The sequence below is a fragment of the Taudactylus pleione genome, unplaced genomic scaffold, assembly GCF_031769625.1.
Source record: "Taudactylus pleione unplaced genomic scaffold, aTauple2 ptg000500l, whole genome shotgun sequence".
Classification (NCBI taxonomy): Eukaryota; Metazoa; Chordata; class Amphibia; order Anura; family Myobatrachidae; genus Taudactylus; species Taudactylus pleione.
Genome location: NW_028284902.1, coordinates 891635 through 909452, shown reverse-complemented (window position 1 = coordinate 909452; position 17818 = coordinate 891635). Strand labels below are relative to the sequence as shown.

Here is a 17818-nt window from a genome sequence, read left to right as displayed (position 1 = left end):
AACACTTTCAGGGAACCATTACATCCAATCGGGCAGCTAATCCCAAACTAATGTGAGACTGGCCGAACAAGCGCCATGGGACTATCCCTACACACATGCCATGTGAATTAACCAGACGCGCTGCTATGACATGGACTCCCGGGGGCATAAACGGCAATAACTATGAATTAAGGAACCAAATAGAATTAGCTAAACAAGTTTGCAAGAAAACCACATATAAACCTAAGCAAATGTTCTCATGCCCACTCTTGTGTAACCCCTAAAGGACCGCTGCAATGTCATAATTTACAAAGCCCGCCCCCATCTAAGGCTCCTAGGTCTGAGAAGCCATTGGCCCCCGACCCTAGCACCTGACTTTCGGACCACCCTCGCGCAAACCCCCTAATAAGCTTGCGAAAAACGCTTGGGGGAACTAGACAAGCGAGAGCTGTAACAGAGTCAGGATGAGGAAAAAACAAGCCACCCCCAGAAGGCACGGGAACTGCGTCGTCTGCGACATCACCTGGCGAAGCCATCGGATCGTAACCCAGGGTCATCTCGTCGCTCACTGGAACAGCAGCCGCACAACTACTGCATCATCTCGAGGAACCACAGCTGAGTCCGGCAGACCTGTAACTAAATGAGAAAAGTGAGCAGCCGAGCCAGAAGCAGGAGTGCTGGGAGGAGGGGAAAGGAACCTGATAAAAGGGGGGGGGGGCATAAAAGGAAAACTGGGTGAGGAGGGGGGAGGTATAAAATGACATGGGACAAGGTATAGAGGGGGGTACTATGACAATGCGGGAACAGAGAAAAAACAGCACAGACAAAAAAGGGGAAAGGATGCAAAAAAAAGGGGGGGAAGGAAGGGGGGGGTTGGGGACCAGGGTATAAGAAAGCCTGGCCCCCAAAAGGGGTAATAAACGAAAAATAAATGGAAATAAATACACCCGAGGGAGGAAGGGCTGTGGGATGTTGGAGGGTTGCCCAATAATTGCTGAGGAAGGGGAAGGGTTAGGCCCCTGGAGCACTAAAACATAAAGGGGGGGGCACCAGCAAAGGAAAACTTTGATATAAATATAAACACTGGATTCCACTGTAAAAGTGGGATCCAAGATGGCCACCGCTACAAAATTGGGAGGGAGACAAAATGCTCCATGCAGGGGGGGGGGCCAGGGGCCGCAAAAACTGCTGCAGGGGGGGGCAGCCACCTGCCGGGACAGGCGGCGGCCACCTGCAGAGTGCCCAGCGGGAGACCCTGATAAGCAGGACTCGGCGTCAGCGCCGAGTCCTGCATGGGAGGCACACAAGGAGACCAGAGGGGAGAGTGCCCAGCGGGAGTCGCGGGCGCGACTGCTCCCGCTGGTGAAGGGGGAGACCCAAATAAGCAGGACTTGGCGTCAGCGCCGAGTCCTGCACGGGAGGAACAAAAGGAGGCCAGGGGGGGAGAGTGCCCAGGGGAGTCGCGGACGCGACAACTCCCGCTGGTGAAGGGAAAATGCACAGTGAGCAGGACTTGGCATCAGCCAGAGTCCTGCCACAGAGGGGGAACTGGGAAACGGCCGGGGAGAGCGCTCCTGCGCCACTGCAGCGCTGGCCAAGCAGGCAAGGATAAGCCTGACTCGGGGGGAGCGACAAAGGGGTGCTAAATAAGGAGAGAGAGAGAGAGAGAGAGAGAGAAAAAAAAAGAAGCAAGGGGGGGATGACAGGGAGTAACTGGAAAAGGATAAAGAAAAAGAAATAATAAAGCTGCAAACAGCTGGATACTCATCTGTCCTCCAGAATCAGCAAAGAGGCAGATCACATGCACAACCACCTCTTTTATACCTTTAGTCACAGGCAAACCCAGAAATCACAGCATTGGTCAGCTAAACCACCTGACCACCAAACCAACTTAATCTGCCTAGTAACAAGGCTGTCAAGACAGCCGATCAGCAAATACCCCAGGATTCTTATTTCACTCATGTTTAGGCAACCTTCGTTTTCTAATCTCTCTGCACATTTTAAATCTGTCCTACCTGCAGCTCAACATGACTTTATTAAGGTGTAAATTGCTCCTTTCTCTGATTTGCTCCTGACCTAAATTTAAGTAAACTCTGCTCCAATTTGTAGCAAACAAAACCTGTTTTATTCCTTGGATAAGGTCAAACCCTTTGAAAGTCACTGACATCGGGAGTCAGGCATACCTTATGGAGGGCACAGTATATCTCTCACTTCCCTCTGAAAACAATAGACTTCAGAGACGATTACCACTACATACAATGGCCCTGATTCAGAGCCGGACACTCTGATCAGAGCGCTCGCTCTGAATCAGGGCACACCTCCATTAATATGGAGCGTCCTCCTGGACGCTCGTATAGCTGTGGGTCACCACCCACAGCATATACGAGCGTGCAGGATGATGGTCGCGATGGTCTTGACCATCGCGACCATCGAAACTGCGAGCAACAGCCTGCGGTTGAGTTTCTCAACCGCAAGGCCAGGAGTGATTTTGGCTCTATCAGAGCCAAAATCACTCCCACTGACATCACTAGTGATGTCAGCGGGGCCGGCTTCAGACGGTAGGTGTTCCCTTGGGAACTCCTCCGTCTGGCAGGCACGCCCCCGGCACGCCCACCAAAGGGGAAGTGCTGTCAGTCAACATCGACAGCACGCCCCCTTTGATGAGACACTACGAGCGAAGGAAAGTCCTTCGCTTGTCGCGTCTCGCGCATGCGCACGACGGAGCTCCCTCCGTCGTGCGCATGCGCAGTGCACACCATCGACCCACTTGCGAGCGGACAGCCGCTCGCGAGTGGGTCTGAATGAGGGCCTATGTACTCTTCTACAAAGTGCCGAAACAAATAACAGAGTTAGGGACAAAAATGACCATTTGGGGCTATTTAGGCCTAGTTTAAGGGTAACAGATCCTAGAATTAGAAATGGGAGGTTCGGTTTCTGCTCGGATCTTGCCGACAATTTCAGATCTCAGGGCCTGATTCAGCAAGGAACGCAAAGGAGAGAACGTACGCACCCGTCCGCTGCGAGAATATGCTAATCAATGCATATGCACTGAGACAGCAGCACAAGATGCAGACACCCAGCCCTATATTAAGCACAGCCTGATCAGCACGCAAGATAGCATAAACATCGGTAACATCGAGAACCATCGACCACATTTGCATAATAGCGGTTGACCAGAACTTGCGCAGGATCTTGGCAACTTCCTGTGTGCACGGAGTCTCATCACTGCGTCCGTCGCCACACTGGCTTAATTATGGACGCCCATAAAACGGCGTCCCAAGACACAGGCACGTCTGCGTTCGCCCAACCACCCCCCCGTTACCACCTACAAACGGCACTTCCTGTCAATCAGTATCAGAAGAGGTCTGCGTACATGCTGCGTGTAGTCTGCGTACACTTACCCGAACGCACTGGCTGGTTCGCGCATGCGCAGTGCGCTGCCTACACGGAATCGGTATGATTCACCGCTGGCCGCATGTATAAACTAATCTAATTTTACCCCCTAACCCTCCTTTAGGGTGCCTAACCCTAACCCCCCCCCCCCCCTGTGCCTAACCCTAATCCCCCCTGTAAGTGCCTAAACCTAACCCCCCCTTCCACGCTGCCTAAACCTAAGTCCCCCGGGGGGGTTCCTAACCTAACCTCCCCCCGGGGGTGCCTAACCCTCCCTCCCTCTAGCCTAACCCTAACCTCCCGGGGGGCTTGCCTAACCCTAAGTCCCCCCCAGGAGCCCGAAACCTAACCCGCCCCCCCGCGCAGCTGTCCGCACCTGGCGCCCGGCATCCCTTCGATCGGGATGCCTGGCGCCGTTGTCACGGTGTCGGTAAAATGAGAGGCGTCTACATTTAGACGCCTGTCTTTTAACCCTCGCCGGGATTAAGTAGTCTAGAAGCCCGCGGTCGGGGTCCGTCCGCCGGCTTCATAAACGTATACCGCCTACACATGAGCAGTGCAAAAACATCGGCCGAGTGTGCATTCTCTCCTTTGCGTTGCTTGCTGAATCAGGCCCTCAGAACGAGGCACAATGTCATCTTTCACGGACAACACACCATCCTTTACAGACATCTGTGCCAGGCCTGAGATATCCTTGAAATATGGTGTTTTGCCTTGTTCTCAGATCCGTACTTGGTGGGAATATCCGAGCCAAAACCAAACCGCTCATCTCTACATAAAATATGTATTTGTTACGCATACATGCCTACCCTCCCGGTTTTCGCGGGAGGCTCCCGATTTTTCGGGTAACCCCCCGCACCCCCGGAAGGGTAGGCATTTCTCCCGCATTCTGCCCACTTCCTAATGAAGTGGGCAGAATTAGGAGAATACCCGCGGCAATCGCGGGTCTCCGTGAAGGGGGCGGGGCTTAAGCTTGTGATTCTGCATGAATCACAGCATTTGGCCCCGCCCCCTATGTAAATTGTGCCCAATCGTGGCAATTTTACCGCGAGGGGGCGGGGCTTAATGACGTGAATCGTTAAGCCCCGCCCCCGTCGGCCCCCTGCTGCTTCTCTTACCCGGGCTTCTCCCGGGAAGAGAATATTAAAGGTAGGCAACTCTGTTGTTATGTAAAGGAATACTGTTTGGTTGATGCACACAGGGTAGAGAGATCACCGTCCTTCCCTGTGTTTATAGCATTCTATGATATATTATATGTATTTACAAAAAGCCGTAAGTATGTGGATTAGTGACTGTTGTTATATAAATGTATTTGCAACCATGCAGAACCATAATGTGTGAGTATCTGATGGGCATACCTGTCATATCGCTACACTATGCTTGTATATAAGCAAGGGAAGAATAAATAGAAAACCTATGTGTAATATAATAATGTATTAATAGTGCCAAAATAAAAACCTTTCTCTTAATGCAGTATAATACAAATCTATTTTCCTTCCCAGCATGGAGGAGTGCGAGGCTCTGTGCACCAGACTGGCCATTATGGTGAGGGGGACGTTTCAGTGCATCGGCTCCTTGCAGCACATAAAGAGCAGGTCAGTCTCTTCTATATGGGTTTATCATCCACTTGTACACTAATGTACAGTATGTGTCTCTTGTATTATGATATTGCAATATGCTGCCGATAAGAGTATATCACTTGACCTGCTCAGGAGATAACCCGTGACTGTATAGTACAGTTTCACTCTAAGCTTATTGTGCCAATAAAAAAATCTTCTGTCGCAGCTGTTTGTTATTATGCTGGGGGAAGCTTAGATCCCTGGCGATACAGGCCTGGCAGTAACGAGCAAAGACTTTGTCACTTCTGCGGGGTTGGTTACGGGATCCCGGTGCTCGGTATACCCACAGTGACATCCCGACAGTCGGAATCCCAACCTACTGAGGTAAGTGTCCGAACCATTTAGCTGTCGACAGTGAACATGTCGAAGTTCATCCTGTCTGCACTGATGGCATGTCGACATGATAGAATGACGACTTAAAGTCCCTGGACTGCCCAGCAGTCACTTACCTGTTCCCGGCGGCATTGGTGTCTCCAGCGTCGTCTTTCGGGTCCCAACAGTGACGTGTGCAGCACTTCCTGCGCAGACCTGTGACGAGTGGCGGTTCTAGGGCCTGATTCAGAGCCGGACGCTCTGACCAGAGCGCTCGCTCTGAATCAGGGCCCTCCTCCATTAAAATGGAGCATCCTCCTGGACGCTCGTATAGCTGTGGGTCACCACCCACAGCATATACGAGCGTCCAAAAAGATGGTCGCGATGGTCTTGACCATCGCGACCATCGGACTTGCGAGGGAAACCCTGCGGTCGGGTTTCCCAGCCACAAGCCCTGGAGTGATTTTGGCTCTATCAGAGCCAAAATCACTCCCACTGACATCACTAGTGATGTCAGTGGGGCCGGCTTCAGGCGGTAGGCGTTCCCATGGGAACGCCTCCGCCTGGCAGGCACACCCCCGGCACGCCCACCAAAGGGGGTGTGCTGTCAATCAACATCGACAGCACGCCCCCTTTGGTGCGAGACCACGAGCGATGGAAAGCCCGTCGCTCGCCGGGTCTCACGCATGCGCAGTGGGGAACATCGACCCACTTGCGAGCGTACTGCCGCTCGCGAGTGGGTCTGAATGACCCCCATAGTGAGCATTTCTCCCCTAACCCTCCCGGCAACGACTTTATAGCCTAGCAGTCGGCATTCTGAGAATGTTGGAATTTCACATAGTGACATCGGGTGTCAACGTTGTGCCTCTCGACATTTCGACCCATGCCGACATTCTGAATGTCGTTATGGTCACTGTCGACCATGTGACCAGATCACATCCAGCAGAAAGGAGCTGGAGTTGAAGGCTCAGAGGGACCTACGGCAGCTTATTGCACAGTGGATAAGATGCACAGGGCAAACAAAATCACCTTCTAGTAAATTGGCCAGAAATAACATAACTTTGTATAATAAACCCACAGCTTGAGTAAGTGAAGTATTTATCAGAGGGCATTTACTACATTTTCCGCTAGTGTGTACAACTACATACACGGGGCGATGTCACTTTGTGATGTACTGTGGGCCTGATTCAGACCCCGGTCGCAAGCGCTGAGTGCTCACAACCGGGTCGATGGTGGCCCACAGCACATGCGCACGACGGAGCCGGCTCCGTCATGCGCATGAGCGAGACCCGGCTAGCGACCGGCACTCCATCGCTCCGTGTATTGCACCAAAGGGGGCGAACTGTCGATGTTGAGTGACAGCTCGCCCCGTTTGATGGGCGGGCCAGGGGGGGTGGCTGCCCAATCGGAGGCGTTCCCATGAGAACGCCTGCCGTTTGGGGGCGGCCCCACTGACTTCACAAGTGGAGAGCTTCCGGCTCTGTTAGAGCCGAAAGCTCTCTGGGGCTTGCGATGGGCGAGACCCTACCACAAGGGTCTTGTCGCAAGCCTGGTCACCCACAGCTATGCGAGCAGCCAGGAGGCCGCTCCAAAAAAAAAAAAAAGCCCGGCCCTGATTCAGAGCGAGTGCTCTGTCAGAGCGAGCGGCTCTGAATCAGGCCCAGTGTACGTAATGTGAGCTCTTGACATTTCAACTGGATTTGTTTCCTAGCTACAAAAAGCTTCAGGCTTCTATAATGACCGGTGAATGGTGCACCCTGCATTTTGGAGCAACTGGATGATCTTTTGTGATTTTTTTTTTCTGTCAGGTTTGGAAGTGGCTTCACGGTGAAGATGCATTTAAAAGACTCCTCCAACGTTGAAGCGATTACCGGCTTCATGCACTTACACTTCCCAAATACATACTTGAAGGTACAGCCTAAGTAAACTGTATCATGTATACTTCCTTTATGCATGTTAAGGGGTTTCTGGTAAGAAGAAATAAATACAAACAGATGGTAATATATAACTAGTGGTCGCAAAAAAATATAAAGTCACGTAACAGTGTTGTGTGTGGCAGTGGTCCCATGTAGATAACACCAGTGGCACGCTGATAGCACCACGAAGTGACCAACGTGGCAGGGTAAGATGATCACTCACTACCATTAAGTAGTGATTTGCACGGCCTCGCTATCACAATACTGGGGCACCAATCACCTATTTGTCTGCACCAACTGGCAGAGAGTGTACCCAGTGTCTACTCTAGCTACTCCCCTCTAATCCAACCATACATAGCTGCTGAAAATGTGTATTTGCGATCGGGGAGGCGGCTCCATTCCCAGACACACGCCCGTGACACTCCCATAACACGCCCATGAAACAGCCCCTTTTTGCAATCACTTTAGGTTACCTCCCTGTCTCCACACTGAAACGCCCAGGGATCACAAACCACTTTTCAAGTGCTAGCGATGTCGCACGCAATTGTGATTGCCATCGGACACTTGGGTAATTTTTCATTGTATAGTGTACACATACATGCCTACTCTCCCGGAAGTCACGGGTAACCCCCCCCCCCAGATAGAATAGGCACTTCTCCCGCATTCCTGCCCACTTCCTAGTGAAGTAGGCAGAATGGCGGAGACTTTCCAGGGCAATCGTGTATTCTCGTGTAGGGGTCGAGGCTTAATGAGGCGATTCTGCAAGAATGGCCCAGCCCCTATTTAAATTTGTACCAATCGCAGCAATTTACTGCAAGGGGACGGGTCTTAATTATTCAGACCCTCAGACCCCGCCCACCATCGCCACCCACCTGCTTCTCCTCACCGGGCTTCTCCCAGGGAGGAAAAAACAAAAGTCGACAAGTATGAGTGTCCATTGAGCACTTTTCAAAAACCTTTAAGAAATGAATGATTAAGAATGAACACTGATAACATTCCCAATAGATTAGTGTTAAAGGTCTAGAACTGTCGTTAAACTGCAACTCACGTGGTTGTTATTCGGCAGAGGACCCGCAGTAATAGCCTGACAGCAGCAGGAGAGCAGTAGGATGCTGGACTAGTCAAAGTGCATTGCTCTGCGCTCAGTCTCCTAACCCTGCTCTCCAGTCCCAGCGCTCTCTGCCAAAACACATATCTCACTTTTCCATCGCCTAGAGCCGTTTCTGCAGCAAAACAGCAGAACGAAAAACTCTGTGCTGCGAAATATGTAATGCCTGGCAATAATGTTATTCTCCATTGGAGAGTGAATGACACTATTATTCTCCATCTGTGATTAGTTCTCAATTATTGAATAATTTTTTTATTTTATTTTTTATTTTTTGGGGGGGGGGGAGGGGGTCCTGCAACTTAACAAGTTAGAAACTTAGGGGGTCATTCAGACCCACTCGCGAGCGGCAGTACGCTCGCAAGTGGGTCGATGTTCCCCACTGCGCATGCGCACGACGGAGGGAGCTCCGTCGTGCGCAAGCGCGAGACCCGGCGAGCGACGGGCTTTCCATCGCTCGGGGTCTCGCACCAAAGGAGGCGTGCTGTCGATGTTGATTGACAGCACGCCCCCTTTGGTGGGCGTGCCGGGGGCGTGCCTGCCAGACGGAGGCGTTCCCAGGGGAACGCCTACCGTCTGAAGCCGGCCCCACTGACATCACTAGTGATGTCAGTGGGAGTGATTTTGGCTCTGATAGAGCCAAAATCACTCCTGGCCTTGCGGATGGGAAACCCGACTGCAGGGTTTCCCTCGCAAGTCCGATGGTCGCTATGGTCAAGACCATCGCGACCATCTTTTTGCACGCTCGTATATGCTGTGGGTGGTGACCCACAGCTATACGAGCGTCCAGGAGGACGCTCCATTTTAATGGAGGAGGGCCCTGATTCAGAGCGAGCGCTCTTGTCAGAGCGTCCGGCTCTGAATCAGGGCCTTAATTTACTTGCACTGAGTGCTAAAAGGACAATTTACAGTACAGTATAGGGTTGATGATTCCTGGCATTGCGAGGGGATTCAGAATGAAAGAGGATTGTTTGCTATAAGCACAATGATTTGCTGCTCTGGAAAATGCTTGCACAGAAGATGTTGTATTGTGCATAAAGCAATGGGCTACTGTATGGACCTGATTCAGTAGCAATCGCAAATGTGTTCCCAGCTGAGATTTCGCATGGAACGCAGCTACGAAAATATGCTAATGCCTGCCAATGCACAGCCGGCATAAAGACGCCCGGGCCTTCCCATATCTGTATAACCTCGCTCTCCTGCGTAAACATCGGTACCATCAATGCACATCGGCCAGTCACGCAGCAATTACACCAGGCCTGACCTGTCGCAGACACTGCAAGTCTCTGCGCACGGAGTGGGCTCTTAAGCTGCGTATGCAATTGCAGTGGCTAATTTATGCACGCCAAAGCAACGGCGTTCAAACGGACGGGCGCGCCTGCGTTTTTTCACACCACTCCCCCGTCACCACCACCAAACGCTCACTCCCTTTCACTCACTCTGCGATGGATTCCTCTGTGCGAGCGTAATTATAGTGCGATCGCAGCACTCGTGCAATGGCTAACGCCCAATCTGCGTACGCATTTGCATTTGCGATCGTTACTGAATCAGGCCCAGTGACGGGAGAGTAAATGTGATTCAGAGCTAGAAAGATAGAGAACAATTATACACTATGTATACACTATGTAGACAAAAGTGATTGATCACCCTAGCGCAAGCGAAATGCATACCATGTATACCATTGCATACGAGTTCCAAATGTGTCGGTTTCAACAAGAACACTTGGTAGGGAGGCCCATGCACTTGCAGTTCTACGAAAAACAACAAATGTTTTTATCAGGGCGACAATGTCACCTGTCATGTTTCCAGAGCGACGCTGGACTGGTATACAGAAAATTCAGCAACCCGGATGGACTGACCAGCAGATCTTAACCCCATTGAGAACCTCTGGGACAAATTGGAGTGACGGGTGAATTCTAGGCCGACTCGACTTTCTTCAGTGTCATAGTTGGTCACTGTACTTAAGGCGGAATGGCAGAACATACCGCCTGCTATTGTCCAGGAACTTGTGGAGAGTTTGCCAAGAAGGGTGTCTGCAGTAATCACTGCACGTGGTGGACCTACAAAGTACTGACTTCAATAACATCTCATTGATCTCTTTGCTGTCAGTGTCCGATCACTTTTGTATACATAGTGTGTGTATCTGGCAAAACGCTCAAGCTGAAGCTCAGAATGTTTATTTAAGAACCCACTCTGCGTTAAACAGCCAGAAAGTCTGTCAGCCATCTACCCAAAATATAGAGTCACCACGCATCCATGGCCACTCTTCAGTACACCTTATACTAATACAAGAATCCGCCCATGTGTGTCAAAGATCTGTGCGTCTGAGCTGAATGGGACCTGGGGGTCGTGGCCAGACCATGGAGTTGTTACCATGCCTCCTCCGAATAAAACCTAAAATATACTAGGTGCCGCGCACTGCAAAGGGGGAACAATTGTTGCATTCTCATGAATCTTGGTTCATCAGTAGGGAACAGGAACTCTTTAAATACTTTGATTACTCAATATACTCGTTCGTTAAATGCTGTTTTGTACTCATGGGTGTGGCTGGAGGCATATATCAATATTCACTTTGAAATGATCATCTCCTGTTTACTTCCAAAAAACAATATCATACATTAGTGTCTCTTAGGGGTATTCAATATGGGTGCGATAACATCGTTTTTTGCGTTAATATGGCACTTTTTAACGTTTTTGCGTTAATATCACTGGTTTTATTTTTACACCGTATTCAATTTCAAAGACTTATCGCAGTTTTGAAAAGTCTTTGATAAAAAACGGTGATAACTTTTCACCATTGAATAGGTGTCGAAAAAAAGTGCAGAACTGGGGTTTAGGGGTGCAGGCTTAAAAAAAATAGCCTGCACCCCTGAGATTGACATTTAAAAAAGAACTGTGTCAAAAAAAGTTTTAAAAAAAAATAGGGACACCCCAAAAAATTATTTAAAAAATTGGGGTGCAAAAAAAAAAAATGGGAAAAAATTGTTAAACAATAGGGAAAAAGGTTCAGGGCTATTCTGCAAGTATGCGGCACGTGTTTACTAGAATAGAATTATAGCGCAGGTGCACAAATGCAGAATTTTAAAAAACTTACTTTAGGGACACCAAAATATGCTAGTACCCATTTTCATGTACCCCAAATTTGATGGGACCACTTAAAAAAACGAAAAAAATAACCTAAGTGTTCTTCTGCATCACTTCTTCAATGTCGGGGAAAAAACACCTGCTGCGGCTATTTAAATCCCCGACTTTCAATTAAAGGCTAAAACGGGGGTACCCATAGTGTTCCCCCATGTTTTTACAACTTTAGGGGGGGTCTTACAATTATTTTAATGAAAAATTCGTAACTTTATGCAAATCCAACTTCGGAGTTTCCCGTTTTCGTTAATTTGATATTGAATACGGGGATAAACGGGAGCGCGCACCATACTTTTACGCAGAAAAAAACTCCGATATGAAACGTTAACTTCGCCAGGGAAGTTAACCTTTCATATTGAATACCCCTCTCTGTCTCTGCCAGGTGCGCAGCCTGAAATGGTAAGCCCCGCCATTTTTTGATAGTCCTTCTAACTCTTAACATTAACTGGGATAGGGGCAAACTTGAAAGTTATGTGTTCGTGTATGGAATGGTGGGGGTCAGACAGTAACCGTATGCCCTTTAGTCTATATAAAATAAAAAAATTTAAAAAAGCTATTTGGGGTCATTAATACTTTCTCAGGTGAATTTATTTCATAGTAATATCCAGCCTACTAGGAGGCAGGGTACCGTGACTTGCTCAGTATACTGTAGTGAAGAACGGTGACCAAACAAGTGAGCAATGAAATCAGCTAGTAGTGATGCAAAAATACAGTAAGCACCCAATACTCAAACAATCATAGAATTAAAATAGTAGTTGCATCACCTGCAGCACTCTCCCAATAGACAGGTTTACATAGATTAACCAATGTGTTAAAACATAAATAAATAAAATCACTAATCACCAAAGATAAACAGTCAGAGTCCACCATAGAACAGGAATATACTTGTTGATTCTTGTGGCGGAATTTTCTTTCAATGTATTTCTTGAATCTGCGACAAGTGTCGTACCCTCCACATGTACTCATCGTTGGCATGGGAGGACACATAGAAGATACAAAATAGTGCACTTCAAACTTTTAAAATACACTTTAATGATGTATTGCACTTACAATAAGTAGAAATATTCAAGCGTTTAAAATAAATCCAAAGTGGCAAGTCAGCAGCGTCTATCTATGGTGATTAATGATTTTATTTATTTATGCTTTAACACATTGGTTAAGCTATGTAAACCTGTCTATTAGGAGCTGGCAGGTGGTGCAACTACTATTTTAATTCTATGATTGCTCAGTATACTGAGCACATAACATACAGTGCATACGAGACAATGTTTTAGGCAAAAGCTGTAGTGAAATCACTCTATAGTTATTGGAAACAGATTAAACACTATTTGTATTCAATGTTCCTTTCCCTTTTACCAGGAACAACATTTCACTATGGCGGAGTACCACGTTCCGGTGTCCGCTGGAGGAGTCGCCAGTATATTTGAACTTCTAGAGGCTAACAAGCTAGCCTTGAACATCATTCACTTTTCAGTCAGCCAGACGACTCTGGATGAGGTACTACAGATACACACATCAACACATATCATCCTATATATAATATACTAATGTATTTTTATGGAGTCCCATTTGTCTTTATTCTCACATTTCTGCTACATCTGTTAATACCCATTTGACCGGAGGCTCCCTCTCTCCCGGTTCTTTTTCACCCTATCTATATGAGATTACTGTGTCAGAGTGTTTGGATTGCTTAATAACCTCTCTCTTCTGTCCCATCACCCCCTTCCCCCTCTGGAACAATGACGCTTTCCCCCCGGGACAGGATCTCAAAGCTTCTGATCCCCTGGTCAGGCAGAATATCAATTTCACCTTTAGCCACTTTTTTTCCGAGTTCTCCACTCTGTGGGATAGATTTGGCCTTTATTCGTCTCTATGGCCTCTTGAGTTCTCATAACCAACCTCTTAAGGTGCCCCATGAACTGGCCTGGGAGAGAGAGATGGGGATAGATCTGACGCTGAAGGATTGGGAAAGCATTAGTCAAAAATGCCGCCAGAGCGTCTATAAGCATGAGAATGAAAGAAAACACCTACCTAGTACCTTCCCGTCTACATGCTAATTACCCTTTTTCCTCCAATGAATGCTGGAGGGGCTGTGGGGAGGATGGTACTCTTGCTCGCATGGGGTGGTTCTGCCCTGTAATTAAAAAATTTTGGGCAGCAGTTTATTACCATATTGCCTCCCTTACTGGTATTACCATGCCGAAATTCCCTTCCTTCTCTCTTCTGCCTAGGTCCACTCCCGACATGCCCAAACACATACAACAGCTAATCAGTCATGTTCTTAATTCTGTCAATTGCACTACAGGTTGAGTCTCCCATATTCAAATATTCAGAAATACAGTATTTTTTTAGCATAACTGAGATAGTGAAACCTTTGCTTTTTGATGGTTCAATGTACATAAACCTCGTTTAAAGCACAAATTATTTAAAATATTGTTTAAAATTGCCTTCAGGGTCTGTGTATAAGGTGTATATGAACTATAAATGAATTTCATGTATGTACACAAACTTTGTTTGGGCCACAAAATTATTGAAAATATTGTATAAAATGACCTGCAGGCTGTGTGTATAAGGTGTATATAGAACATAAAAGCATGCTGTGCTTAGATTTGGGTCCCTTTCCCAAGATATCTCATTATATTATGCAAATATTCCAAAATACGGAATATTTCGATATCCAAAATACCCCTGGTCCCAAGCATTTTGGATATGGGAGACTCAACCTGTATTGTCATCCACTGGAAACATCTGGGTACTTTCCGTTTCTTATCTCTACGCACCTCCATCTGGAACACCTACAGTATCACCTTGAATACACATCCAGCAATCTGCACTATCATCCAGATAAAATTGCCATTATTTGGGCTCCATGGATTTATCACAATGAGACCTCTTCCACCTCATCCTCCAGCTAATTTTAAGGCTCTCCTAAGCTCTTGATTTAACAGAAACTCCTTCCCATCCACACCACCACCTTTTTTCTATCTCCTCCCTTCATCCCTTTTCCCAATCTTACCTAATTCTTCCTCCTCCTCCTCCTCTTCCTCTTTCTAATTATTTTTATGGTTTGTTTCACTGAGTAAGTAAGAATGCTTTAAAAAATAGAAGTGTTAATTGTTTACTTTTATCAATTAAAATGCAAAGGGAATGAACAAAAGAAAAATCTAAATCAAATCAATATTTGGTGTAACCACCCTTTGCCTTCAAAACAGCATCAATTCACTTGCACAAAATTAGGGATTTTCTAGGATTACAGTCAGGTGTGTGATTAACCAATGATACCAAACAGGTGATAATGATCATCATTTTCATATGTAGGTTGAAACACAGGGTCTGATTCGGATCGCTGTTGCGATCGCAGCTGCGATTATGCACGCAGGTCTGTTGTGAAAATATGCTAATAAATGCAATCGAAATGTCATCGCACAGCCATCGTAGAGACGCCCACTGCCACTATCTCACACCCGTAATACCTTGCGGTCCTGCTTAGACATCGGGAAGATCAAGTAACATCGGCTCCTCACGCACAAAGGTCTGATCTTACTCAGGAATTGCTAACCTCGTCGCACACAGTGAAAACACAAGCGGTGGCTAATTTATGCATGCCCATGCAACAGCGTTCAAACGGACAAGCACGCCTGCATTTCTCCTACCACTTCCCCCTCACCACCTCCAAATGCTGACGTCCCGTCCCTTGATCTATGATGGCTTTGTATCTGCGTAGGTGACCGCAGTGCAATCACAATGCTGACACACGCAGGCACACTGCTATACATGCGCATGAGCAGTATGCACTATTGGCCAATCTGCGTACGCTGTTGTAGTTGCGATCCATAATGAATCAGGCCCACAGTCATTAACTGAAACAGAAACAGCTGTGTAGGAGGCTTAAAACTGGGTGAGGAACAGCCAAACTCTGCTACAAAGGTGAGGTTGTGGAAGAGAGTTTTATGTCACCATGGCAAGACTGAGCACAGCAACAAGATACAAGGTATTTATATTGCATCAGCAAGGTCTCTCCCAGCCAAAGATTTCAAAGCAGACTGGGGTTCCAAGATGTGCTGTTCAAGCACTTTTGAAGAAGCACAAAGAAACGGGCATTGTTGAGGACGGTAGACACAGTGGTCGGCCAAGGATGCTTACTTCCCTTCGAACTCGGAAGATGTCCAGCAGTGCAATCAGCTCAGAACTTACAGAAACCAGTAGGACCCAGAAGTCTGGTCAATAGTGGTCTTCATGGAAGAACTGCGGCCAAAAAGCCATACTTTTGATGCGGAAACAAGGCCAAGCAACTCAACTGGGGTGGAGAGGAACTGGGGTGCAGAAAAATTGCAGCAGGTGCTCTGTACTGATGAGTCACATTTTTAAATATTTTGGCTACACCAGAAGGCAATTTGTTCGCTGAAGGGCTGAAGAGCGGTACAATGATGAGTGTCTGCAGGCAACAGTGAAGCATGGTGGAGATTCCTTGCAAGTCTGGGGTTGCATTTCAGCAAATGGAGTTGGGGATTTGGTCAGGATTAATGGTGCCCTCAATGCTGAGAATTACAGACAGGTACTCATCCATCATGCAATACCATCAGGGAGGTGTCTGATTGGCTCCAAATTTATTCTGCAGCTGGACAACGACCCAAAACATACAGCCAATGTCATTAAGAACTATCTTCAGCGTAATGAAGAACAAGGAGTCCTGGAAGTGATGATATGGCCCCACACAGACCCATGATCTCAACTTCATCGAGTCTGTCTGGGATTTCATATAGGCAGAAGAATTTGAGCAAGCCTACATCCACAGAAGATATGTGGTTAGTTCTCCAAGATGTTTAAAACAACCTCCCTGATGAGTTCCTTCAAAAGCTGTGGTCAAATGTCCCTAGAAGTATTGATGCTGTTTTGAAGGCAAAGGGTGGCCAAACCAAATATTGATTTGATTTAGATTTCTTTTCTGTTCATTCACTTTGCATTTAGTTAATTGATAAAAAATAAACTATTAATACTTCTATTTTTGAAATCATTCTTACTTTCCAACATTTTTTCCACACCTGCCTAGAACTTTTGCACAGTACTGTACAATTTGACACTACCTCTGTCTTGTTAATGAAAAGAAAAAAAAACTTTGTTAAAACAAAAAGTAAACCATGGCTTTTGCATGAACTTACAGTTGGATAACAAAGATCTCATAAAATGGTTGATGTATTGTTGTGTTGTTTTGCAGGTTTTCATCAACTTTGCCCAGTCTCAGTCAATTCCTGATAACTCCAGTGCCAGCAGTCTAGAGTCTCAACAGATTGTTGTTGCATAGAGGACCTGCAAGAACTTGAATGTTACAAAAACAATCTCAGGAAAATCAGCACATGCAAAAGCCTGTCAATGCACTTTCTAAAGACACGGTCATACGATACGATTGTTTAAACATGACTTAGTACTGCTTTAATAACACCATCACCACATTCTTTCAGCAAAAACAAGCAATATTCTATACTGTATGTACACTTTGCACTTTTATACTTCATGCAGTAGTCTTAAAAATATGTCCGTCATTGGTCTGATGAAACCCTCGCACACAATGTGAGTTGTAACCAGATAGTACCATATACGGAATGTTACCCAATGAGACCTTGGAAGTCTATGCAAAAGCATGTTGATTTTTTTCTATTTTTTTTATAAAGCTCATATTTGAGAATCGACTTGGAACTATCTGTGTCAGGTTAAATCCAGTCGATATAGCCATAATTCAATTTGCATATTTATTTCTTATGTTTGATTATTGTCGCTTTTGTTCCCCCAAAGCTTCCTGTGTCTGCCCATTATATTTTTCTGCAAGAAAAAAATAATAATTCTAATCTCTTGTCTCAAATTGTTAAATTGAACAAAAAAAATGTAATAATAATAAAAAAAAAATCACGGAAAAATATGCTAAAACTAAGGGCCTGATTCAGACCCACTCACGAGCGGCTGTCCGCTCGCAAGTGGGTCGATGGTGTGCACTGAGCATGCGCACGACGGAGGGAGCTCCGTCGTGCGCATGCGCGAGACGCGACGAGCGAAGGACTTTCCTTCGCTCGTTGTGTCTGATCAAAGGGGGCGTGCTGTCGATGTTGATTGACAGCACGCCCCCTTTGGTGGGCGTGCCGGGGGCGTGCCTCCCAGACGGGGGCGTTCCCAAGGGAACGCCTACCGTCAGAAGCCGGCCCACTGACATCACTAGTGATGTCAGTGGGAGTGATTTTGGCTCTGATAGAGCCAAAATCACTCCGGGCCTTGCGGTTGAGAAACTCAACCGCAGGCTCCGGCTCGCAGTGGCGATGGTCGCGATGGTCAAGACCATCGCGACCATCAACCTGCACGCTCGTATA

The 17818-nt window shown here is 47.1% G+C and overlaps 1 protein-coding gene across 1 annotated transcript in view; it reads left to right on the top strand.

Moving 5' to 3' along the window:
• Positions 1-17584, top strand: part of ABCA12 (ATP binding cassette subfamily A member 12) — a 279245-nt gene extending 261661 nt beyond the window's left edge. Inside the window, exons 56-59 of the mRNA XM_088449892.1 lie at positions 4875-4967; positions 7112-7214; positions 12822-12959; positions 16678-17584. Of these exons, the coding sequence (XP_088306018.1) occupies positions 4875-4967; positions 7112-7214; positions 12822-12959; positions 16678-16764 (421 nt within the window). The 3' untranslated portion in view covers positions 16765-17584. The remainder of the gene's footprint in view (positions 1-4874; positions 4968-7111; positions 7215-12821; positions 12960-16677) is intronic.
• Positions 17585-17818: the final 234 nt, after the last annotated feature.